General features: G+C 38.5%; 1 protein-coding gene across 4 annotated transcripts in view; it reads left to right on the top strand.

Annotated features, from left to right (window-relative positions):
* TMEM117 (transmembrane protein 117) overlaps positions 1–25,689 on the top strand; it is a 569,178-nt gene that overhangs the window by 100,985 nt on the left and 442,504 nt on the right. For 2 of the 4 annotated variants that reach the window (XM_043446530.1, XM_043446529.1), the window contains one exon: positions 14,377–14,509. In XM_043446530.1, the coding sequence (XP_043302465.1) occupies positions 14,377–14,509 (133 nt within the window). Of the gene's footprint in view, positions 1–14,375; positions 14,537–16,273; positions 16,375–25,689 lie in introns of those variants that run through there. The other 2 variants (XM_043446531.1, XM_043446532.1) reach the window with 2 other exon arrangements.

Raw genomic sequence — 25,689 nt, forward strand, 5'->3', positions numbered from 1 at the left:
TTTCCAGCCCTTCACTTTTAGTCTGTATGTGTCTCTTGTTTTGAGGTGGGTCTCTTGTAGACAGCATATATAGGGGTCTTGTTTTTGTATCCATTCAGCCAATCTTTGTCTTTTGGTTGGGGCATTCAACCCATTTACATTTAGGGTAATTATTGATAGGTGTGGTCCCGTTGCCATTTACTTTGTTGTTTTGGGTTCACGTTTATACAACCTTTCTGCATTTCCTGTCTAGAGAAGATCCTTTAGCATTTATTGAAGAGCTGGTTTGGTGGTGCTGAATTCTCTTAGCTTTTGCTTATCTGTAAAGCTTTTGAATTCTCCTTCATATCTGAATGAGATCCTTGCTGGATACAGTAATCTAGGTTGTAGGTTATTCTCTTTCATTACTTTCAGGACATCCTGCCATTCCCTTCTGGCCTGGAGGGTTTCTATTGATGGATCAGCTGTTATCCTTATGGGAATCCCTTTGTGTGTTATTTGTTGTTTTTCCCTTGCTTTTAATATTTGTTCTTTGTGTTTGATCTTTGTTAATTTGATTAATATGTGTCTTGGGGTGTTTTGCCTTGGGTTTATCCTGTTTGGGACTCTCTGGGTTTCTTGGACTTGGGTGGCTATTTCCTTCCCCATTTTAGGGAAGTTTTCAGCTATTATCTCCTCGAGTATTTTCTCATGGCCTTTCTTTTTGTCTTCTTCTTCTGGAACTCCTATGATTCGAATGTTGGGGCGTTTCACAGTGTCCCAGAGGTCCCTGAGGTTGTCCTCATTTCTTTTGATCCTTTTTTCTTTTTTCCTCTCTGCTTCATTTATTTCCACCATTTTATCTTCTACCTCACTTATCCTATCTTCTGCCTCCGTTATTCTACTCTTGGTTCCCTCCAAAGTGTTTTTGATCTCATTCATTGCATTATTCATTTTTAATTGACTCTTTTTTATTTCTTCTAGGTCTTTATTAAACAGTTCTTGAATCTTTTCAGTCTTTGTTTCCAGGCTATTTATCTGTAACTCCATTTTGTTTTCAAGATTTTGGATCATTTTTATTATCATTATTCTAAATTCTTTTTCAGGTAGATTCCCTATCTCCTCCTCTTTTGTTTGACTTGGTGGGCATTTTTCATGTTCCTTTACCTGTTGGGTATTTCTTTGCCTTTTCATCTTGTTTAGATTGCTGTATCTGGAGTGGGCTTTCTGTATTCTGGAGGTCTGTGGTTCCTTTTTGTTGTGGAGGATTAACCCAGTGGGTGGGGTTAGACGATTGGCTTGTCAAGATTTCCTGGTTAGGGAAGCTTGCGTCAGTGTTCTGGTGCGTGGAATTTGATTTCTTCTCTTTGGAGAGCAATGGAGTGCCCAGTGATGAGTTTTGAGATGGGTCTATGTGTTAGGTGTGACCTTGGGCAGCCTGTATGTTGATGTTCAGGGCTATGTTCCTGCGTTGCTGGAGAATTTGCGTGGTATGTCTTGCTCTAAAACTTATTGGCTCTTGGGTGGTGGTTGGTTTCAGTGTAGGTATGAAGGCTTTTGGACAGTCACTTATTACTTAAAGTTCCATGTAGTCAGGAGTTTTCTGGTGTTCTCAGGTTTTGGGCTTAAGTCTCCTGCCTCTGGATTTCAGTTTTATTCTTCCTGTAGTCTCGGGACTTCTCCAACTATACAGCCCTCCTTTCGAAGACAATGGGCTGCTTTTCTGGGCGCCTGATGACCTCAGCCAGCGATCAGAAGCTGTTCTGCGAAGTTTGCTCTGCGTTCAGTTATTCTTTTGATGAATTTGTAGGAGAGAAAGTGGTCTCCCCGTCCTACTCCTCCGCCTTCTTGGCTCCTCCCCTCAGTTTTCTTTATAGTCCAGTTCTCACATCTATACATGACCACTGGAAAAACCATAGCTTTGACTAGACGGACCTTTGCTGGCAAAGTAATGCCTCTGCTTTTTAATATGCTGTCTAGGTTGGTCATAACTTTTCTTCCAAAAAGCAAGTGTCTTTTAATTTCATGGCTGCAGTCACCATCTGCAGTGATTTTGGAGCTCCCCAAAATAAAGTCTCTCACTGTTTCAATTGTTTCCCCATCTATTTTCCATGAAGTGATGGGACCAGACGCCATGATCTTAGTTTTCTGAATGTTGAGTTTTAAGCCAACTTCTTCACTCTCCTCTTTCACTTTCATCAAGAGGCTCTTTAGTTCCTCTTCTCTTTCTGCCATAAGTGTGGTGTCATCTGCATATCTGAGGTTATTGATATTTCTCCCAGTGATCTTGATTCCAGCTTGTGCTTCCTCCAGCCCAGCATTTCTCATGACGTACTCTCCATATAAGTTAAATAAGCAGGGTGACAATATGTAGCCTTGACATACTCCTTTCCTGATTTGGAACCAGTCTGTTGTTCCATGTCCAGTTCTAACTGTTGCTTCCTGACCTGCATACAGGTTTCTCAAGAGGCAGGTCAGGTGATCTGGTATTCCCATCTCTTTCAGAATTTTCCACAGTTTGTTGTGATGAAGTCATGTATGCTGCTGCTGCTGCTGCTGCTGCTGCTAAGTCGCTTCAGTCGTGTCCGACTCTGTGCGACCCCATAGACGGCAGCCCCCCAGGCTCCCCCGTCCCTGGGATTCTTCAGGCAAGAACACTGGAGTGGGTTGCCATTTCCTCTAATGCATGAAAGTGAAAAGTGAAAGTGAAGTCACTCAGTCGTGCCTGACTCTTAGCAACCCCATGGACTACAGCCTACCAGGCTCCTCCATCCATGGGATTTTCCAGGCAAGTATACATGGATACAAATAATAGGAAACTTGGGGTACATGGTAGAATTTTGGCTCTTGGCTTTATTTTGGCTTCCCAACCTTCCCAATATGTATGGTTGTGGGAGGGCCAGTCCCTCCTGTCCCATCACCACCTATGATCAGGGAGCCAATGTCTGAGCCTCATATTGATCAGGATTGCTTGGAAAAATGGATCAGCCTTCAAGGGATTAGTCTTTTGACAGTTTAACTTTTCTTTTTCAGTTGGATCAATATTATGCCCAACACTAAATTAAAACCTAGTTTAAAAGTATAAATGTTATTTTTATCAAAGCTGGTGTCCATATAATAATGATGATGCAAAATCTTTAATAATCGTGATGATATTGTCATTCCAAAAGGAAATGAATATTCATTGGAGGGACTGAAGCAAAAGCTTAAGCGCCAATGCTTTGGCCACCTGATGTGACGAGCTGACTCATTGGAAAAGACTGATGTTGGGAAAGATTGAAGGACAGAGGAGAAGGAGTTAGCAGAGGAAGAGATGGTTAGGTAGCATCACTGATTCAATGCACGTGAATTTGAGCAAACTCTGGGAGATGGTGGAGGACATGGTCTGATTCTCCTTTCTTTCTAGAACCTTTTGAAATGTACATTATAATGCATGTTACAATACATACATTATACTTATAATGCATATTATGATTTTTAGTTTCATATGCAATTATGTTTCAACTCACCATATTTGATTTTCTGTCAAACTCAATGAATCACAAATATTTTCTGTGTAAACACCTACTTCTAATAAGGAATGATAGCCATCTGTTCAATGTTTTTAAATTCTTAGTACACTGAAGTAAGAAGATTTGATCTAAATATTAATGAAATGGTGTCCTCAGGGTAGAAAAGTTTCATCATTTTATACTTATTATATAAAATTATGTTTGCCTAACTAGAATAGCCTTCATCCTTAATGATATTCTGGTGTGTTTTGTTATATAATTTTCTTTGTCGGGGTCCTATCCATGGACTAAGTCTCTAATTGTTGTTATTTTTATTCTGTTAGCATTTTAAAATTAATATCATTTTCTTATAAACTATACATTTATACAAACCAGTCATGAATTCTTCATATACTTATTTTAGTCTTATTAGAAGTGAAGTTCAATTAATTTTAAGTCTCTGATCCAATTTCATTTTACACTTTATCCTCTTCTAGACCTAGGAAATAGAACATATTAATTGTCAAGTATGCTAATATTTAAAATGTTAAATATTAATGTTAAAGAATCTTATCAGTGTGTTACTTTGGGTTCATTTTATATTTTAGAGAGGCATGCAATGATAGATAAAATATAAGAAGTAATACTTTGTCTCTTAACGAGTAAGACTAATTTCTTTTTGTAACCTAAAGACTTTTGAGTTAGCAGACTTTGAACTAATCTCTCATTTAACAAAACAGTCCTCAAGATAAAAGTCATGTAACCCAACCTTTTACACTGTGCTTGACTATCATTGCATGCATTGTCTTCACTGGAGGAAAATTATCACCTCCTGTGAGAATCAATCCTGTAAGCTCTTCTGGCTATTACTCCAATATATGAAATATTTGACAATGAAGGAGATTTCCTAGAGGAGATCATGTCTGACCTTAATTTTAAGGTCCACAGGAAATATAGGTGTTATTCAAGTGATGGAGGAAGAAGAATACCCCAAGCAGAGTGTTCAGCATGAACGTAGGAAACTGATGTCTGTTTAGTGTTGATGGAACTAGAGGGAAAGCTGGTGAGAGAGATGAGCCTGGGTCAGGTCAAGCAATGCCTTCTATACCATGGTAAGGAACTTGCATTTTATTCTTTAGGTGAGGAGTGGTCACTGAAAGATTTAAAGTGAAGGGGTAGTATGACCATAGTTATGTTTTAGTTAGCTCTATTGTGGGTGGATTGAGATGGGAAAGGAGGCTGGAGTAAGGAAGACCAGTCAGATTTTTGCCACAGTCCCGCTGCAACAAATTATGGGAGAAGAGGATGCATGGAAGTTTATAAAATAATAAGACTGTCGATGGAAATGGAAGGTGTGCAGGAATCAACAATCGAGAATGAATCTAACCTTGTCATTTTGAAAATGATAAGATGATGAAGTCAGAAGTAGGGGTGGATTTAGGGCTGGGAAAGATCAGATTGGAGTCATAGGTAAACGGTGTGCTGGGACAAGAGGTGGAAATTTTGAATTCTTTTATTTTTTAATTAACTTACTTATTTATTTTTTGTCCGTGCTGGGTCTTTGTTGCCGTGCTCAGACTTCCTCTAGTTGCAGCAGGCGGGGGCTACTCTTCTGTGGTGCGCAAGCTTTTCAGTCGCAGTGGCTCCTCTCCTTGCAGAGCACAGGCTGGAGATGAGTGAGCTTCAGTGGTGGTGGTGAATAGGCTCAATATTTGTGCATGGGGGCTCAGTAGTTGTGATGCTTGGGTTTAGTTGCCCCGTGGCATGTGAAATCTTTCCAGACTGGGGATTGAAACCGTGTCCCCTGCATTGGCAGGCAGATTCTTAGCCACTGGCCCACCACGGCATCCTGGATTCTTTCTTGTATACTGAGTTTGAATCGACAGTAGGACATCCAGGAATACAGCGGGTAGGTTGTTCTTCCAGTCTGAAGCTCAGGAGGAAAAGTCTATGCTGGAGATACTGGATATTAAACCCACAGAGTGAATGAGACTCTATAGGGATATGACAAAGAGAAAGACGGAGGACAGACCGTGGGGAACATTGGTGTTTATGTGACAAGTGGAAGAGATGCCCCACAAATGGATGAGAATAAGCAAGAAAGTAGAAAAAGCGCAAGGAATATTTGGTGCCAGGGAAACCAGAGAAGTAGAGTATCAAGAAGGACAGAGTGGGTAACTGCTGTGTCAGATGCAGCCTGTAAATTGAAGGCCAGTTTATTTCTACTGTATTTGGCAAAGGTGAGGACCATTACCATTTGCCAGAACAATTTCAATAGTGCTTGCATTGTATGTAAGATCTCATGATGGGGACTGATGAAGATTACTCTCTTGAAGTCTGGATGAGAAGGGAAATTGTATGGATGGTAGTTCAAGGACATGAGGTCAAGAAAGCACTGTTTTTAGGATGGACTTAAGAAGCTTAAGAGGCAGAGGGAAGAAAACCCATAGAGACAGAGATCGGACAGAAGAAGGAGAGAAAAGATGGTTGGTGAAACAAGAAACCCTCCCCAAAAGAGGGGAGGCTGTGGTTTTAAAAGCACATGTGATGTTTTTGCAGGAAGAGCACAGAGAAAAACAAAAGAAGACAGTAGGAATAGCAGAGAAAGTAGATAAATGGATGGATGGATGTGAGTGGGAAGAAAGTTGAAGGAAGTCATATTAAGTGGTAGCAAAATTTGCTTGAGGTTGAGACTAAGACCACATTCTGAGAGTGAAAGTGGCTTAGTAGGAGCTTTGAGGTGTAATTTAAAATGGATGTATTGATGTGCAGTGCTGTGGTAACAGCAGAAGTTGGGGGTCTTGATTATGTAGTAGTGCATCAACCCACTGGTGTAGCTTTTCCCACAGAAGTTTACTGAAATTGGAGAAAGCAAATTGTAGCTCTGAGTCAGAGTTGGGGTTTTGTTGGGCAAATATAAAATAAATCTAGGGTGCACACGAAACAAGGGTACTGGGGAGAAGAAAGTATGATAAGGAAACAGGAGTTTAGTGCTGAATAGGAGGGAACAGATCTCAGAACATGGTTAATTGGGATCTCAGGACATGGTTAATTGATGGGGAGAAAATGGGGAGGAGGTGAAGCTTAACCTACAGGGCTCCACAGGGCTCAAAAGGTGGGTGTAGTTTAGACACCAGATTTACAATGACGGGGGTTTTTAGTTGTATAGTGGAATATTGTTTGCTCATTTGTTTGTGTGTCCCTTCCTTTTTTAATCTATTGGACAAATATTTATTATTTGAAACGTGCCGTGTGTCAGCACCATGGAGACACCAGTGGTGAGGAAGACAAGCATGGTCCTCACTGTTTGCAGCTTATACACAGGTGTGGTGCACGCACCGCAGGCGGTAAGCTTCACAGTCTTGAGCATTAGGTTTTCTGAGGTTGAATTATCTGAGAGATGACTACAGCATCACCAACAAGATGCGTTTCCCTGCATATTGTAGAATGTTTTGGAGGACTTGAGGGCAGATCTTAATTTTCCTTCCAGAATCTGCCCATCAGTATTTCATCCAATAAAAATATTTTACTGTGTGTTCTGCTGAATACTGGGGACATAAAGAAAGATAAGAAATAAAGATTCCACAACTTGGACCATTATAAACCCCATTCCTTCTTTCTTACCTTCTCAGAGCCTTTGATTTACTGATCATCTTGTATCTGGTAAGACAACACTAGCTGCAGTAATAAAATCCTACAAAATATAGAATGACTATATCTCACTTGAATGTCTCACTCATATAAAGCCCAAAACATGGCAGATACTTCTGTCTGAAGCAGTGATTCAGGGACCCACGGACTTTTCCTCGTAGGGCTCCACCTTTTTCAACTTGTTTGCAATACTTGCCTTGCATTTGTGGATCAGTGTAATGCTAGGGAACTAATTTTGTCTGGCTCTGGGAGTGAAGCATGTGACATAGGCTTAGCTAATCATTGCTTTTCATAATTCTGGCTATGGTTATTGGTTCAGGATCCAAACAAGCCCAGGTAGAGTTAATCATATGATTTTCTTGAGAAATGCTCCCACAAATCATTTCTCCCTAGACAAAAATGAAGACACATTCCTCAGGATTGCTACAGTCATTTTAAAATTACAAAAATTATGTGCAAATGTGTTGAAGGAGCTGGTTAAGATGGGACCCCACCCTGAAGAATGAGCTGGGAAACAGAGATAAATCAAGCCTTGGTCCGTATTGTTTGAGTGGGGGATCAAGCCTTTCTTGAAGTCATATTATTGTTTAGTTAAACTAAATCTACATTATTTTCTAAACATTTATAGTAAGGAGAAAATTATTTTTTGTTCAGGGAACAAATATCTTTTTTTTTTTTTTTTTTCAGAAAATGTGAGAAGCCATAAAGATCAACTTATTATAATTTAAGCTGATACTAGTTTTCTGTTTTATTTATTTAAATTTTACAATGGTATCTATTTAACGTATTTTTTCTCTTTTTTTTCCATTTATTTTTATTAGTTGGAGGCTAATTACTTTACAATATTGTGTAACACCATTTTTGGAGTACATCAGAAGCCCAAGTATTCCATAGTGATAAAAAGCAAGGGTTTGGAACCATTGTTTTTGTTATTGGCAACATAGAATATTCTTACCGGTGTGTAGGTTGCCTGCTGTGCTGACTTTGATTGAGTTTTGACTGCAGCAAATTAAATATATTCCTTTAAATAACTGCAAATTATGTATATCAGTATGTACATAATTATATACATATTATGTACACAATGTATATTATGTATATGTATACTTTATGTATACATTATATGTATGTATACATTATATGTATATTATATGTATACATTATATGTATGTATACATTAAGTAGTTGCACATATAAATTATGCGTGTAATTGACACATTGTATATAGGAGATTTTGGAGCAGAAGACTTAATGAATAGTAGTGTTAGCTTCAGTTTGGCATCTTCTTGAGGAAAGTGCCTCCTTTCATATTTCCTGGTCAGGATAGTATGTGTAATGCCACATTTTCTCCTCTAAATTAAATATCTTGCTCAGACTTCCTACTTACTGAGGTGAACAGAGAGTACAAAACTGGTAATTTTTAGAGCATCCTTCTTATCTCTAAAATTTAAAGCAGTCCCAAGGCTTATTGAGTCCTGGAAATAAACCCTTGAGTCTGCATTCACCTGTCCTTCCCCTCTCCTATTGCTGCTTTGGTGATGGTCTTTGGCACAATGATGCCATCTAAAAGCGTGTAGGTTTGCAACCTCAGGAACTTGCTGGTGAAATCTGAAACTGGCCCTGTACAAGGAGGGAAGGAACAGACCAAAGCATGAAGCAGACTGCTCCAGATTGGTAGGCTTAGCAAGCAAAGGAACTTATGTGTGAGGCTTATCTCGAGTGGTCGCAAGACAGTAGATCTCTGCATCCACACACCAGAATCAGAGGTTTATACAGAGGTCTTCAATGGGTTCAGTCATATAGTCCATCCTGATGGTCTCAAAAAGACGTTTCTCTCTTAAGACTGTGTTCTTGGAAATGGTTTCCATTAGGGGAACAGTGTGGGCTTCCCCAGTGGCTCAACAGTAAAGAGTCTGTCTGCAGTGCAGGAGCCGAAGAAGATGCAGGTTCAATCCCTGGACTGCGAAGACCCTTTGGAGGAAGAAATGGCAACACACTCGGTATTCCTGCCTGGAAACTCCCATGGACAGAGGAGCCTGATGGGTTACAGTCTGTGGGGTCGCAGAGTTGGACACGACTGAAGCGACTTAGCCTACAAGCACAGGGAGACTGTGGGCAGCGTATACCCCAAGTCCAGGAACGGGGGCGAGGAAACTCTCACTGCCGGGTTCTGTTCCTGGGGCAGCCAGCAGTCGTGTCCTCTTGATGACCTCCACCAACAGACTGCTGGAGTCCTCCCCCGGCTGCTGTGTTCCTAATGAAAGTGGGTGGCTGCTCTACTGGTTGCTCTTCCCTCGAGGCCAGCTCGGTCTCTTTACTTGAATTCCAAGGCCATGACCCTTGATGCTTTGACCTTTACCAGCATCCATGGACTCAAACCCATGTGAGGTTCTGCCACCTTGGAGACCAGAATCTTTGTATCCTCTCTGAATCTAGAAGCCCTCTACTCAACCTTGCTTCAACAACTTCCCAGGAGTACCCCCATCTCTTAACTGGAAGCACTAATGCTTCTCCTTCTCCTCTTAGTTTAGCTTAGTCCTTCTCCTCTGAGGTTGTTTAGTTTATTTCTTTGTTCAAGGTCTCCTGCTGAAAACTGCTTCTAAAGAAAAGGGACCCAGAACTTAGCATACAAGTCTGGCTGTGAGGTAAAGAGCAAATGTTCCTTTCTGTTCTTTTGCTGATGAGAACACAGCAGTAAAAAACCCAAGAAACAAAGTAGTTTCTCCCTAATTCTCTTACACCTATCTACTTCCATCTTCCACAATACATGTGAGCTCATCATATGTTTTAAAATTAGCTTTTAGGTCATTATCCTTGTTAGAATCTTATGATTCTTAGTGGTTCTAAACCTACTGTATCTCCAGGAAAGATTCTGAGATTCTAGGCTATTTCGGTACTTTAAAACAACATTTGTGACAATTAATCACTGTACCCTCCAACCCTCTCTTTTAACGCATAGACTTGTGTACCTCTTTAATGCTGCCGATCATTTTAAGATTTGTTTTCCAATTACCTTGACCATATCAGAGGTGATGGCCCATACAGTCCAAGACACATTTTATTAGTAACATAAACATACAGTAAGATTTACAAATATACATATGATTAAAAGTCATTTATCACCTTGTCAGTGATGTATCCCTCTTAGTGATGTCTTATTTCAGTTGACTGTTTTCACTCGGGTATCTCCTGAATCTCCTCTAAAGAAGAGTGTTAAAAAATTCTGAATTCTTTTACCTATATGAAAGGTGGCATATAACTTACTGTCCAAACCGCTACGCTTCAGAAAGGAAGGGGGCACTCTTAATAATTATGCCAGGACAAGAGTCACAAGCCACTGCTGTCCCAGGGAAACCAGATGTGTGGTCACACCACAGGGTGGAGATAGGTCACTTTCATGTGACGTCCTTAGGTAACTCTCTGAGGTTCCTGGTTTGATTAAATTGATGGGGAGTCAACTGATGACAGTCCGTGTATACATATTTCTAGCATTAGGATGGTCACTCAATGAGTTAACCTTGAAATAGGTTATGGGAAATTTTTTTTTAAAATATGATTTGACTCAACATTTGGGTCACTCTGGTTCTGCCCTTAATATATTGAAGCTCTTTTATTGTGTGTTTCAAGTGAATTGCAAGTCATATTAGCCTGCCATTTTGTTATAATGGCTGTAATGACTGAAATTAGTGCCAGGCAATGAGTTCAGCAATGACAGCATAAATGATCCTGTCACATCTCTCGTTTTACTAACTCTTTATTATTTCAGTCGCCATGTACAGTTAACCCACTGTATTTTATTTGCAAAGCACTCTTGAGTCTTTGACTTTTAAAGTATATCCATTAGTGACATTTTTGACATATGCATATGTTAAGAAAGAAATTCACATTTTAATTTCAAAGAACTCTAATTTCTGGTCTTAGCAGTTCTTCAACATGTCAGCTGCTGAATTAAATAAATAGATCAAGGCTGAAAGACTTGCAGCAAAGAGAACACTGAGTCCATCAGTCTAAAATAAGATCACATTTTCATTAATTGCTCAAATGATGGCTGACTTTGAACATCTTCCTGACCTGCTCACTGCTGTACCTCTAGCCCCTTGATCCGCAGCTGGCATGTAAGAAACACACATTCAATATTTGTTCAAAGAATGAATGATATTCTTTGCAGTTTGCTTTAAGATATTAGTGGCATGGATTTTTCACTCTCAAGCACTCTCTGTTTAATATCTATTTATAATATTCCTGACAAGGTGTTGTGTGGAGACTTGCAATTCCCTGGATTTCTATAATTATTGATTCAATTATCACAAGTTGTGTAAGGCTGTAATTTGCAGCATCAGTATTCTTTGCTTCAGTAGAACATTTTCCACATTCTTCTCTCAGTTATAATCCACTTTGCCTCTGACTTTCAGATTTGTCCTTTGCTTCTCTTGTACAGGCCAAGAAACCAGATGAGGTAACCAAATCTCCCATATTTGCTCCATTTAAAGTTTTAGCTGGGGTAATGTTTCTGTTGGCCTGGTTTCCAAATGAAATCTAAAGTGCTCTTTTAGTAAAAGAAAGGGGTGAGGGAAAATTGGTTAAATCTTAAAAGATGATTTCTTCCTATGCTCAGAAACCTATGTGAGAGCTACTGTCTGTCCCTAGAGAGATATTTTCCAGATGGAAATATATATATATTTTCCCATAGCTTTGACATATCATCAAAAAGAAATATTTTCTCTCATGAAAAATTTTACTATAAGATTTCAGACCTACCCTATTTTAATTGTAGTTCCTATATGTGCATCATCTCTTTTCTCATTATTTGGATAAACTTTCTCTTAGGAGAAACCAGGATGGCCTATGTTTATTTTTTCTTAATCTTGTTTGTTTTTTTAAATCTTCCTCACCTTTCAGGATACTAGTGCTCTCAGTTCTCTTTATCATAAATCATAATATTTATCTGGCCTATTTGTGATACCAGTAATTTTTACTTTAGTATTCATCTTAATACATTTTCCTCCTTGAAGTATTTGCATTTTAACATTTTCTCTTTTTTTATTGAAGTGTGGTTCATGTAGAGTATTATATGTTATAGGTATAAAATGTAGTGTTTCACAGTGTTTAAAGGTTATGCTCCACTTATAGATGTTATAAAATATTGGGCATATTCCTTGTGTTGTACAGTATATCCTGTAGCTTATTTTATACATAATAGTTTGTACCTCTTAATCCCTGTATTGCCCCTCCCCTTTCCTTCTCCTCACTGGTAACTACTAGTTCGTTCCCTCTATCTGTGGGTCTGCTTTTTTCATTGTTATTATGTTTACTAGATTGTTTTATTTTTTAGGCTCTACATATAACTGATATCATACAGTATTTATCTTTTGGTCTGACTTTTATTTAGCGTAATACCCTCCAAGTTCATCCATGTTATTGCAAATAGCAAAATTTCATTCTCCATTATGGCCTTATTCCTTATGTATGTGTGTGTGTGTGTGTATTCATATGTTGATGGACACTTACGTTGTTTCCATATCTTAACAATTGCAAATAATGTTACTGTGAACATTGGGATTCATGTATGTTTTTGAGGTAGTGTTTTTTGGCTCATTTGGTTATATACCCCGGAGTGGAGTTGCTGAGTCAAATGGTAGCGCTATGTTTAGTTTTTTGAGAAACCTCCATACTGTTTTCCATAGTGGCTGTGCCAGTGTACATTCCCATCTGTAGTGTAAAGGGGTTCCCTTTTCTCCACATCCCTGCCAACATTTGTTATTTGTGTTCTTTTTAATAATAGCCATTGTGATAGATGTGAGATGATAGCGCATTTTAGTTTTGACTTGCATTTCCCTGATGATAAGTGATACTGAGCATTTTTTCATGTGTCTGTTGGCTATCAGCATGTCTTCTTTGGAAAAATATCTATTCAGGTCTTCTGCCTGTTTTTCAATCAGGTTATTTATTTATTTATTTGATGTCCACTTGTTTGACCTATTTATATATTTTGGATATTAACTCATTGTCAGTCATATCATTTGCAAATGTTTTCTCCCAAGTTGTCATTTTGTTTTGTTGATGGTTACCTTTGGCTCAGTCAGTTAAGATTCCACCTGTGTTGCAGGAGATCTGGATTCGATCCCTGGGTCTGGAAGATCCCCTGAAGAAGGAAACAGCAACCCATTCCAGTATTCTTGCCTGGGGAATCCCAGGGACAGAGGAGCCTAACAGGCTATGGGGTCACAAGAGTTGGACACGACATAGTGACTGCACCACTTCCACCTTTTCTCTGTGCAAAAGCTTTTAACTTTAATTAGGTCCCGTTTTTTATTTTTGCTTTTATTTCCTTCAGTTTAAGAGACAGATCCAAAATTGCTACAATTTTAGTGAGACAGTATTCTGCTTGTGCTTTCCTTTAGGAGTTTTGTGGTTTCCAGCTCTACATATTGATCTTTAATCCATTTTGAGTTTATTTTTGTGTATGGTGTTAGGGAGTGTTCTGATTTCATTCTTTTATGTGTCGCTGTCCAGTTTTCCAAGCACTGCTTATTGAAGAGACTGTCTTTTTTCCGTTGTGTGTTCTGGCCTCCTTTGCCATAGATTAATGACCATTCTCTCCATTTTTAGTAATTATCTTTGTAAACAGATATTAGGCATGATTAGAAATCATGTTTTGCTGGGAACCACACTGACTCCATAACACATGTGCATGCTGCCAGACCCCACACACTTGTGCACCAGCCTGTATGTGGAATGGATATTTTAGCTACGAGTAAGGCTAGTAAGCCTTCTGACTCTTATGATAGAGACTTCATTTTTACTGTTCACATTTTCATGTGCTTTAATATAAGTGAAATTTACCTATCATTTGACCAGTACTGGGAATGGGCCTGTGGGAGCAAAAGGGAATTAAGAATTTATGCAACATGTTTACCATTTGCCTTACTTAAGTAGTTTCAGTAAATGAACCAAAAACATATTTCTGAAATAAAAAATATAAGGTAAGTGTTCTAATTAATCTTATTTTCATGCCAGCATAATGAGCGCTCTCTGTACACTAGATTTTCATGCTAGTATTTGCTCTAGAATGATGAGGTGGAGATTGTCTTGGACTTCATCATCTATTTACAAAAGAGCAATAAGGACCTTAGGTAGTAGTTTCTCTGTAAGACAAGTGCTAGGGTCTAAGACTTCAGAATATTAGTGAGATAAAAGAAATTAACTAAAACAAAGCAATGCTGTATGTATTTTGAGTTGCAAGGTACACTGATGTCCAATAATAATTATATTGCAGGTCAGTTGCTCCGGTTAAAAATGTTTCGTGAGGATCATGGGTCATGGATGACAATGTTCTTCAGCACAATTCTCTTTCTCTTCATCTTTTCTCACGTATACAACACGATTCTTCTGATGGATGGGACAATGGGGTAGGTTACCTTTCCCCTTCTCCTGTGGTGAGTGTTATATTTGAAACTCGTAAGAAGTCAGTAACTTTTTAGTTTGTGGTAGCCTGAATCTTCATTATGAATTTTCTATCTTAAAATATATTTAAGAATTTTTCTTATGTAAGACATGTAGAGTCTTTTCTCCAAGAAGCTTATAACATTTTATAATACTTACATTGTGTTCCTTATTCTTTAGGTCTTCTCTTGGGGTGGTTTGAGAGCAGGCAGTAACCTTACTATAGAGACAGAATATGAGAATCAGGAAATCTTGACTTGTTTATAGTCACACAATCAGTAGAACTGTGCTGAAATGAAGGTCTCCACGTTTACAGTTTCACTGCTCTACAATGCATGGCTAAAAAAAGTTTTTTTTTTATACTGGTGGCATGTTTTTTTTTTTTTTCAACTCTCTGGCAGTTCCAACAGAGAGACCTTTGTTATAAATGGGCCATTTTAAAAGTGGGCCACCGTGTATTAAGTCCAGGGTTGTAATCTATACTTATCAAATCACTAATCAAATCACCATGGCATGAAGATGTGCTAACAAGTAGATTGTAGATTTTTTTAAACTTCTCCAGTTATTGGTTTGCTCTTTTTAAGTTTTAAGGGCACAATACAAGGAGAATGGCTTAATTTACAGTGTTAAGAATTCGATTAGTGACAATAAGTAACCACCTTAGATATTTGTTGTGCACTGAAACAGTTCCTAAGGAAAGTTTTGATCTATTCTCCCCAATAGATTGGAAAGCCAGCTAATACCCTTTTCTTCTAAATGTAGTAAAAACACGTCTGTCGACCAGCTCTATGGTGCAATTGTTTTGATGTTATGTATAGATTTTAGCCACCACTGTTCAATGCTGAGAGGGATGGCTCAATTAAAACTTTATTAGTTTTTCCCCGCACCATTAAAGGAGATGAATAGTCAAGGAAAAGCAGGTATTTCACAAGATTTATACTTTAGTCCGTACTCACAAGCGGTAAATTCAAGAATGTGATTGTTTAATAGATCAAACATTCAGGCTTTAGGAAGCTATTAAAACCCATCATCTGTTAGTTATTTCTTGGGCTTCAAATGATGCCATTCATACTGGGTCTATTTTTAAATAGTGGAATTGCAGATTCTAACCCATGGCTAGTCAGAATAAGCCTCAGCCTTAGAACAGTACCTGTGTAATGAAACGGGTAATGGTGTTCTTGGAATTACCTAACCCAGTTGAAAGTCTCTGAATGGATGCATGTATATGTATGGCTGAGTCCCTTCACTGTTCTGAAACTATCACAGTGCTGTTAGTTAATTGGCTATACCCCACTACAAAATAAGTTTTTAAAGAAAAGTCTCAGGAGAATTGTACATTCTTACCCCTGGGACCAGAAGTGGAGGGGATCTATGTAAAACTTACTTTTTCTAAGCTGTTGCTGGAAATAAAATTTTAAATACTGTTTGTATATAAAATATATCCTTTGCTTAGAAGTTGACTTTTCATTTGATTCTGCTCTCTTTTTTAAAATGGAACTAAATGAGGTCTGTGATAAACAGAAGTGCTTATTCTGAAGAAAGAAGCAGATTTAAAAGTAATAAATGCAGCAATGCAGATTCCCTGGCACATTGTAAAGCACTCACAGATAATAATAAAGCTAATTTTAGTGAGAATTAGCAAGAATCGACCACTCAGTAACAGACCTGAATTGTTTCAGACCTCACAGGACCCCTCTAAAATAGGTATTTTTATTATCTCCATTTTACAGATCAAGAAACTGAGGACCAGAGAGGTTTCATCACTCAAGCAATAATAGAGAAGGTGTTGAGCCATTAACTAGTGAATTCTAGTAATACAGCCTGCCCGAAGGTTAGCACACATTTGAGGGATGGTTGATCCTGTTGTTCCAACACGATATGGAAACTTTCTTTGTATTTTTGTCATTCAAACTGAATTTGAAAATTGAAAGAAGTAGTAGGTATGTGCAGGAAGAGAATAGTTTAGAATTTTTATGTGTATCTTAAGTAAAATGGAAGGTGATTGTCTTTTATTCTCAGACTAAATATAGTATTTCATATTCTTCTGTAATTCTTGAACTCTTCACCAATAGGCTGCATCTTTGTTGAAGAGGATCTTTTCTTGAGAGGACATTTTTAATGGTACCACTGAAAAAGAAATCCAACCAAAGGAAAAATGGTTTAGTTCTGCAGATTAAAGAATTAAATCTCCATTTATACAAGATGTATTATTAATTATTTTGACATATGTCATTTGAACTAGTGAGCACTTTAATGTAGGACTGCAAACCTTGAGGAAAATCAGTTCTCAGAGCAGGTGGATACCACTGTGCCTTTGAGGTAGATGTTCCATGTTATCGGAGGCATTGCTTCTCCTGTTTAAGGCAGGGAGTGATGGAGCCAGAGGGTACAGAAAGGATAGCAGGCTCACAGATATCATGATTGACAGATTTTCTATCAGAGGATTGGTAGTGGTAAAGAGGAATTCAGGATTCTTTACCCTGTATCTGATTTGCATTGAAGATTCTTATGTGTACTGGTCTGTAGATCTTTCTAGGAATATTGGTCTAGAACTGTTCCAAAGAGGACTTCAAGGATTTTCTATGATGGCTAAGCTTTTGTTGATGTAGTTTAGATCTCCTTTCTAGAACAGAATCTGTTAGGCCTACAAAGAGTGAATTTAGGATTTAAGACAGGAAAAAAAGATGTTGCCCTAGAATGATTTGCTTTTTTCCTCCACCCCGCACCCCAATTTTAGAATTGATTGTAAATCTAGGCTGAACCAGAGTCCCTTGATCCCTTATTACCAGGAACAAAATCCCTAGATTTATCTGATCAGAACCTCAATAGTTTTAGCCACAGCTTACTTGATAGTCAAGTTGCCTGCTCCTAGAGTTCTCTTTGCAATGAATTTCTTGAGGTATGTACTCACTCATGGCTTCAGCTGCCTGTGGGGAGCTAAGCTGAGAGGCAATGAGATGAAGGGGGTAAGAGGAGAATTAGAGATGGGCTTAAGGGACCCAGGTTCAGACAACCCCTGTTCCTCTCATCTTTGATTCTGCTTCCACCACTCCATGTCTCCTGCCACCGAAGTGCTGCTATCGTAACCTCTTTTTTCTTTAAGTCACCAAGATGAAACTAAATTTATCTTCCATTAATGTGTGAGGTTGCAGGTGAGGGTTCTGCTGCAGAGAAGGCTCTCAGCCTGGGCAGAGTTTTACATCTAGACATTTTATAAGCAACTTCCTTTTGACAGGGTGGCCGACTAGCTAACCTGAAGCCTCTCCTCCTAAAAGACATTTAGAGACGCTTAAAAATTCAGAACAGCCTTAGACCTTTCCCCCTCTCGTTTCATATTATTTGTTTATTTTTCTCTTTTATATGTGATTAACACTGACTGATTGAAATATAGTTGGCGGGTAATATTATGTCAGTTTCAGATGCACTGCCTAAGTGATTTGGCATTTGCGTACATTATGAAATGATCACCATGATAAGTCTCGTAACATCTGTCCCCATACAGAGTTATTACAGTATTATTGACCATGTTCCTTATGCTTTATATTACATACTTGTGGCTTATTTATTTTATAGCTGGGAGCTTGTACCTCTTAGTCTCCTTCATCTATTTCACCCCATCACCTCCCTCCCTTCTGACAAACACCTGTTGTTTCTCTGTATCTGTGACTGTCTTCATTTTATTTTCTTGTGCCTTTGTTTTGTTTTTCAGATTGCACATAAAAGTGAGATCATACAGTGTTTGTCTTTCTCTGACTTATTTCCATTAGTGCAATACTCTCTAGATCCATCCATTCTGTTGTAGTGGCAAAGTTCCATTTATTTTATTAAGATTAACATTCCATTGTATATGTAATACCACATCTTCTTTATCCATTCATATATGGATGGATATTTAGGTTCTTTCCATATATTGGCTATTATAAATAATGTTGGGCAGTGAACATAGGGGTGCATATATCTTTTCAAATTAGTGTTTTTATTTTTGGGATATAGATACCCAGAAGTAAAAATACTAGATCATATGGTAGTTCTATTTTTATTTTTTTTGAGGACTCTCCATACTGTTTTCCATTGTGGCACCAATGTACATTCCCACCAAAATATACAAGGGTTCCCTTTTCTTCACTTCCTCATCAACACTTGTTATTTATCGTCTTTTTGATGATAGCCATTCTGACAGTTGTGAGATGATATCTCACTGTGGTTTTTATTTGTGTTTCTCTGATGGTTAGTGATGATGAGCATCTTTTCAAGTGCCTATTGGTCATCTGTGTGTCTTTGGAGACCAAATGTGTATTCTGGTCCTTTGCCCATTGTTAAATCTTATTTTTTAATGTTGAGTTATGTGAGTTCTTTGTATATTTTGAATATTGACCCTTTATCAAATATATTGTTTGCACATATCTTCTCCTATTCAGTAGGTGGCCTTTTCATTTTATTGATAGTTTCCTTCCCTGTACAAAAGTTTTATAGTTTGATGTAGTCCCATTTGTTTATTTTCACTTTTGTTTCCCTTGCATGAGGAGACAGATCCAAAAAAAATATTGCTAAGACTTATAGAAAAGAACATACTGCCTATGTTTTCTCCTGGGAGTTTTATGGTCTCAGGTCTTACACTTAAGTCTTTAATCCATTTTGAGTTTTTGTGTATGGTTTGGGAAAGTAGTCCAGTTTTATTTTTTTGCTTGTAGCTGTCCAGGGTTCCCCACATCCTGATAGACTCCTTATAAATGCATAGTTGTGCTTACCCAAAGATCAAGAAAAACCCTGAGGCCAATAATGAAGAAGGATCTGAACACCAAGACAGTGAGTCTGTGAAGTGACACTGAGGCAGTGACTTAAGGACCTGAGTTTTAACTTTCACGTTGGGATTAGAAACAAGGAACTTGGGTCCTATAAGTGAGAAGCTGAACTGGAAGCCTCCACATTAGATGGTCCTGCAAGCTGCCTCTGAGAAAAAGGTGGGCTGGGAACACATGGCCGCTGGCATAGGGAGCATCTTGGAAGTTTGATTTAGAGCCTTGGGTGGAACACAGAAAATCTGCCAAGAACTCATAGCCACAGGGGTGACTTATGGTTTTCACATACATTTTCTTTTGGATTTAGAACACCCGCCAAATCTCCCTGGCTGCTCTTTTCTCCCAATTTGAAGTTTCTGCTTCTCTCTGGAGTACCTCCCCACCCCCAAATAACTTCCAGAATGCTTCTGTTGGCTTATACAGAGCAATTTAGTTCCCTCTCTCTTCTCAAATTGTGTCCACTTTGATTTACTGGGGCTTTTCGTTTCATAACCAAAATCATACTGCTACACGTTCCAATCAAGAGAACCAGTACTCTAAGATGAATGCTGTCGTTCTCAGAAATGAAGGGGCTGCGGACATGGCATTTTGCCGTGCTTTAAAAATAGCAGTTATCCTTTCTCCTTTCATTGAACTGTGTATTTAATTAACTTTCTCTTGGGAGAGAAACACGAAGATGCTCAAAGATAAATGGGGGCAAAGCAATCAACCAAGTTAAAATTAAGGTTATGTAGTAATCACATTCCATAGTATGCTGCCTTGTTTACATATAAGACTGAAGCCTCACGGCAGTGAGGCATAGATGGGAGAGAAACAGGAAACCCTTTTCTCCTATAGTTATAGGACTTGATTAAAAATGATTCCAAATGAATCTCTCTCCAGTTTTTAAAATTATGTGTGTTCATTAGGTGTGTCAAAGCCAATCTATTAGAAATTCTCTGTGGGCAGAAATGAAGGGCTCTGCTCTGGGTCCAGACTGAGGGTCTCACTAGTAGAAACCGAGTGAGTCATGTAGGGCTGGGAAGGGTTTTCGGTGTTTGGACACTTCAAACCCCTTTAATATTGTCTTTCTGAAGAGCTTCTTATGCATGGAATTTTTTTAGAATTGGAAGTATTAAGCCCTAATTTAGGGAATGCTTACCTGGTCTTTTCAGACCCCTCAAAGGCTAACACACGTGGTGTTATTCATTTGCTCAGTCCTACTCTTTGTGACCCCTTGGACTGCAGCACGCCAGGCTTCCCTGTCCTTCACTATCTCCCAGAGTTTGCTCAGACTCATGTCCATTGAGCAGGTGATGCCATCCAACCATCTCATCATCTGTCGCCCCTTTCTCCTCTTGCCCTCAATCTTTTCCAGCATCAGGGTCTTTTCAAATGAGTCAGTTCTGTGCATCAGATGGCCGAAGTATTGGAGCTTCAGCTTCAGCATCAGTGCTTCCAATGAATATTCAGGACTGATTTCCCTTAGGATTGATTAGTTTGATGTCCTTGCAGTCCAAGGGAATCTTAAGAGTCTTCTCCAGCAACACAGTTTAAAAGCATCAATTCTTTGGCGCTCAGCCTTCTTTATGATCCATCTCTCACATCTGTACATGACTACTGGAAAAACTGTAGCTTTGACTATATGAACCTTTGTCTATAAAGTGATGTCTCTGCTTTTAATACGCTGTCTAGGTTTGCCATAGCTTTTCTTCCACATGTGTAATGTGTGAAAAATAAACTGGTGAGAAAGCAAAGCATTTGCACCAAGATTGAGGCTTATATTTTTTTGGGCTTCAAAATATCACTGCAGATGATGACTGCAGCCATGAAATTGAAAGACGCTTGCTCCTTGGAGGAAAAGCTATGACCAACCTAGACAGAATATTAAAAAGCAGAGGCATTACTTTGCCAGCAAAGGTCAGTCTAGTCAAAGCTATGGTTTTTCCAGTAGTCATGTATGGTTGTGAGAGTTGGACTATAAAGAAAGCTGAGCACCAAAGAATTGATGCTTTTGAATTGTAGTGTTGGAGAAGACTCTTGAGAGTCCCTTAGACTGCAAGGAGATCCAACCAGTCCATCCTAAAGGAAATAAGTCCTGAACATTCATTGGAATGATCATTCATTGATGACCCAATGAATATTCATTGATGTTGAAGCTGAAACTCGAATACTTTGGCCACTTGATGCGAAGAACTGACTCATTTGAAAAACCCTGATGCTGGGAAAGAATGAAGGCGGGAGGAGAAGGGGACGACAGAGAATGAGATGTTGGATGGCATCACTGACTCTATGGACATGAGTTTGAGTAAGCTCTGGGAATTGGTGATGGACCGGGAGGCCTGGCATGCTGCAGTACATGGTGTTGCCAAGAGTCGGACACAACTGAGTGACTGAACTGAGCTGAACTAAGGCTTATATATAAAAAGATTCCGAAAAGGACCACTTGATGGCAGCAAAGGGCACGTTTTCATCGCTCACTGCCAGTTTTCAGTGTATCACAGGCAGGTTTACTCCTTTGAAAAGAAGTCTCCTCCCTCTTCTGAATTTTTGAAACTTGGTGTTGAAATATTTGCCCTCTCAGTGGTTAATGGCCATTTTAAGAAATCCACATAGTGAGCTCTTTGATAAGTACCTGTTTTGTGATGTGTTTGGCCCCTTTTATGTTCTAAAGCAGGTTTAAATATAGTGTATATAAACATCTCTATGCACACATACACTTCTATGTTTATGAACTTATTCCAGTGTTACAAGGATAAATATTGTGTTTAGCACTGAAGAAATGAGACACTTGATTCACTGATAAAAAATTCCTCCATGAACTAGAATAATTGTCTGAAGAGTACATAGTCTTTAGGGCAGGATATGAAGAAGCTGATGTTTTCTAGTGTTAATCACAAAGAAATGTTTTATTTTTCCTGATAGCCTTTTCCAGGGGAGTTTTACAAATATTAATTAATATGTTAATATGTGTGAGTACTGCAATGACAGAATTTGATAAATAAGACACAGTAATTCAGGCAATTTTGAAAATGGAGGTAAGAACTAGGTGGTGGGTGTGATGACAGTGGAAGAGACTCTCTCTCTTCTGTTTTCTTTCTTTACATTTCAATAAGAAATTGTCTGGAGCATTCACTGAATGAGCACGGTGAGCATTGTCCATGAGGGTTTGTGGTAAGGACAGTTGGTTGAGGGGAGTCGACAGGAGGGAATATTTGAAATGGACACTGTTTTAAAATCTAAGATGCATGGCTTGTATGTATAGAGTGGGCAGCAGAAGCAAGCAAGGATGAATCAGAGAAACAAGTGAGAGACTGGCCTAGACTTGTCTGTAGGTTGCATGAAGTCATTCAAGATCTAATAATGCTTTGTAAAGTCCACATGTGCAGCTGCCCAAGGCCTTTGCCTGTCACCCTCTTATCCTTTTTTTTTTTTTAAACAATGACCATACTCTGGTTCATCAGGGTGTGCATACATTGCATCAGAAAAGACTCAGCTTCTGTTGCCAGGGATGTAGGTTGCAGCCCAATATAAAAAACCGGGGTGAAATTTTTTACTCCAGGCAGTACTTTTTTCTTTACTAAATTCACTATTTTTAAAACCTTCACTAAAGCTTTAGTTTCCTTGATCAGACTTCTTTCTAGTCACCAGTAGTCTAGAAGTAGGAGCCCTGTTACATGTTTTTATTGTTAAGAACTGTGGTTTTCATTTGCTTTTCAAATACAAAGTTGGGAGACCTTCTGGTAGCTGCATGCTATGGAAGGAGTATTTTTGTGAGTTTGTTTATCTGTTTTGAAAGATGATTAATTTATTTTGATAAAATGACAAGAAAAAATTTAAATAGTCTTTAATAATGTTAAACAATACAGTTTTCCTATAACCTAAACTGACAAAACTATTAAGTGCAAAGCTGTCCATTTCAACTGTAGTAAATGAAAAAGGGCCCTGAGACTCCTTTCAGTGGTATGTAATAAAACATTGAATTTAGGGATGGGTAAAGGATGGAGGCCTGGTGTAAGGTTCAGGAGCTGGGGCGGGGAGAAAGCCTAGCTGTACGAGGCTTTTAAGGAAGCCTGGAAGTGCTTGAATCAATAGCTGAAAAGCCTGATTGGCTGCTAATATAAGGCTGAATGCAAATTCTGCTGGAGTGGTGCTTTAGATAATTTGTTGGCTTCACTCTTAATTAGGCTAAACATTGACTTGCTTGTACATTTAATTCACAATAATAGCACAATTAATTACTAAGGCTGGGAGGGAGGCACAGAGCTGGTTGCCTGGAATGGACTGGTGAGAAGAAAAGCTGCAAATGAAGACTGAGTCTGGTCAAGGGGGCTGACCTAGGGAGGGAGGCTGGTGAGAGAGACAGAAAGGGAGAAAGGGAGGGAGATTGAGAGAGAGAGACAGACAGACTTATTTAGCTAGAGGCAGTGTAGTAACAAGACTCAAGTGGCTGCTTTTAATACCATTGGTTGCACATTACTTAGTTTTGATAGTATTAATATAAAGGTAAAATAGTGCAGTGTGTCTAAATTGTCACAGGTTTACCTCTAGTGTTGGTTAAATTGATAAAATTTTAAAACATTAATGAAAACCACACTCAATTTTGCATCCTTATTTAGCTCAGTTCAGTCACTCAGTCGTGTCCGACTCTTTGAGACCCCATGGAAACATGCCAGGCTTCTTTGTCCATCACCAACTCCCAGAGCTTATTCAAACTCATGTCCATCGAGTCGATGATGCCATCTAGCCATCTCATCCTCTGTCGTCCCATTCTCCTCCTTCCTTCAATCTTTCCCAGCATAAGGGACTTTTCTAGTGAGTCAGTTCTTTGCATCAGGTGACCAAAGTTATGGAGGTGAAGCTTCAACATCAGTCCTTCCAATGAATATTCAGGACTGATTTCCTTTAGGATTGACTGGTTTGATCTCCTTATTATTCTGTTGCATCCTTATTACTCTATGGGAATGCGTTATCATCTGTCTAGAATTGACACTGATTTGACACACAGGTGTTCTGTGATCATTGTTCATAGTTGCTTATTTCAACTCTCTTGTTAGTTTATCAGCTTGTTATTCTTGTTGTTTTTGTTGTTCAGTCATTCAGTCGTGTCTGACTCTTCGTGACCTCATGGACTGTAGCACGCCAGGCCTCCTCGCCCCTCACCATCTCCTGGATTTTGCCCCAGTTCATGTCCATTGCATCAGTGATGCCATTCAGCCATCTCATCCTCAGCTTGTTACTGGGGAAGAATTCTGACCCAGGAATCAGATATCTGGATTGTACCCCATCTTAGCTACTTACTGGCAAAAGTAACTCAAAAAAGTTAGTTTCCTTTTTTTTTCTTTTTCTTTTTTTTTAATAAATAGGTTGTTGTGAGAGGGTTTTTATTATATTACTGTTATCACCTTCCTCATTATTATTATTAATCTGGGGGAAACGCATGCTTCTAAATTGGAGTAACAAGCTAAATTAAACATAAGGTTGCCAGAAATCTTGGTTTCCGTTAGTTTTGCTTGGTATGGAAGGCAATGTGGTGTAGTAGAAAGAGCATGGACTTCTGTCCTGACGCCCTTTAACTGTGTCACCTTAGGTAAACCTTACTTACTGAGCCTGAGTTCCTCAACATAAAATGGGGATATGTGTACCTAGCTTTGTGTTGCTGTGACAATCGGAGATAACAAAACAATTGATGTGGTGCCTGCTATCTGATGAGCTCCTGATAAATGCAAGCTGCTGTTAGAATAATTGAAAACGTAACACTTTAGTTTCTCAAATCTTTAGCTCTCATTAAATATCAGTTGTTTTAATAACAGCAAGTACTTTGGTTAATATAATGAAGTGATATACTTTATGGCAATGATCTTATTACATTATCATCAATTATAATAATTACTATCAATTTCATAAAAAATACCCAAATCAATGTTTGGCACCTGTAGATTTTCAATAAATATTAGTTTCCTATATCATAAAACATCATACATAATCATAAACTTACTTGATTTAGAAGTGAAATCAATGCATGTAATGCATAGCACCTGGCTCAAATGCTTTTGGAACACATCTTTATGAATGCAATAAGCTATTCTTTTCTTTGTTTCTCATCAGTGATGCTCAAAGATCAGTCCTGATTTAAGCAACATATTAAATGAATGTTCTTACCCAATTAAAAAGATACTGTATTGCATCATTTATAATAAAAGATCAATAAAATAAAAAAATTTGAAGAAAGTAAAGGGGTATTAGATTTTAACTTATATTTTGTAGCCTATTGTTTTAATTATCTCTCCTTAAAAATGCATATTTTAAAAAATTAGGAGGATAGTTCCTAGGTATGTTGAGAAGTGTAAAATATTAAACATCATGTG

Source organism: Cervus canadensis, chromosome 25, assembly GCF_019320065.1.
Source record: "Cervus canadensis isolate Bull #8, Minnesota chromosome 25, ASM1932006v1, whole genome shotgun sequence".
NCBI classification, from domain to species: Eukaryota; Metazoa; Chordata; class Mammalia; order Artiodactyla; family Cervidae; genus Cervus; species Cervus canadensis.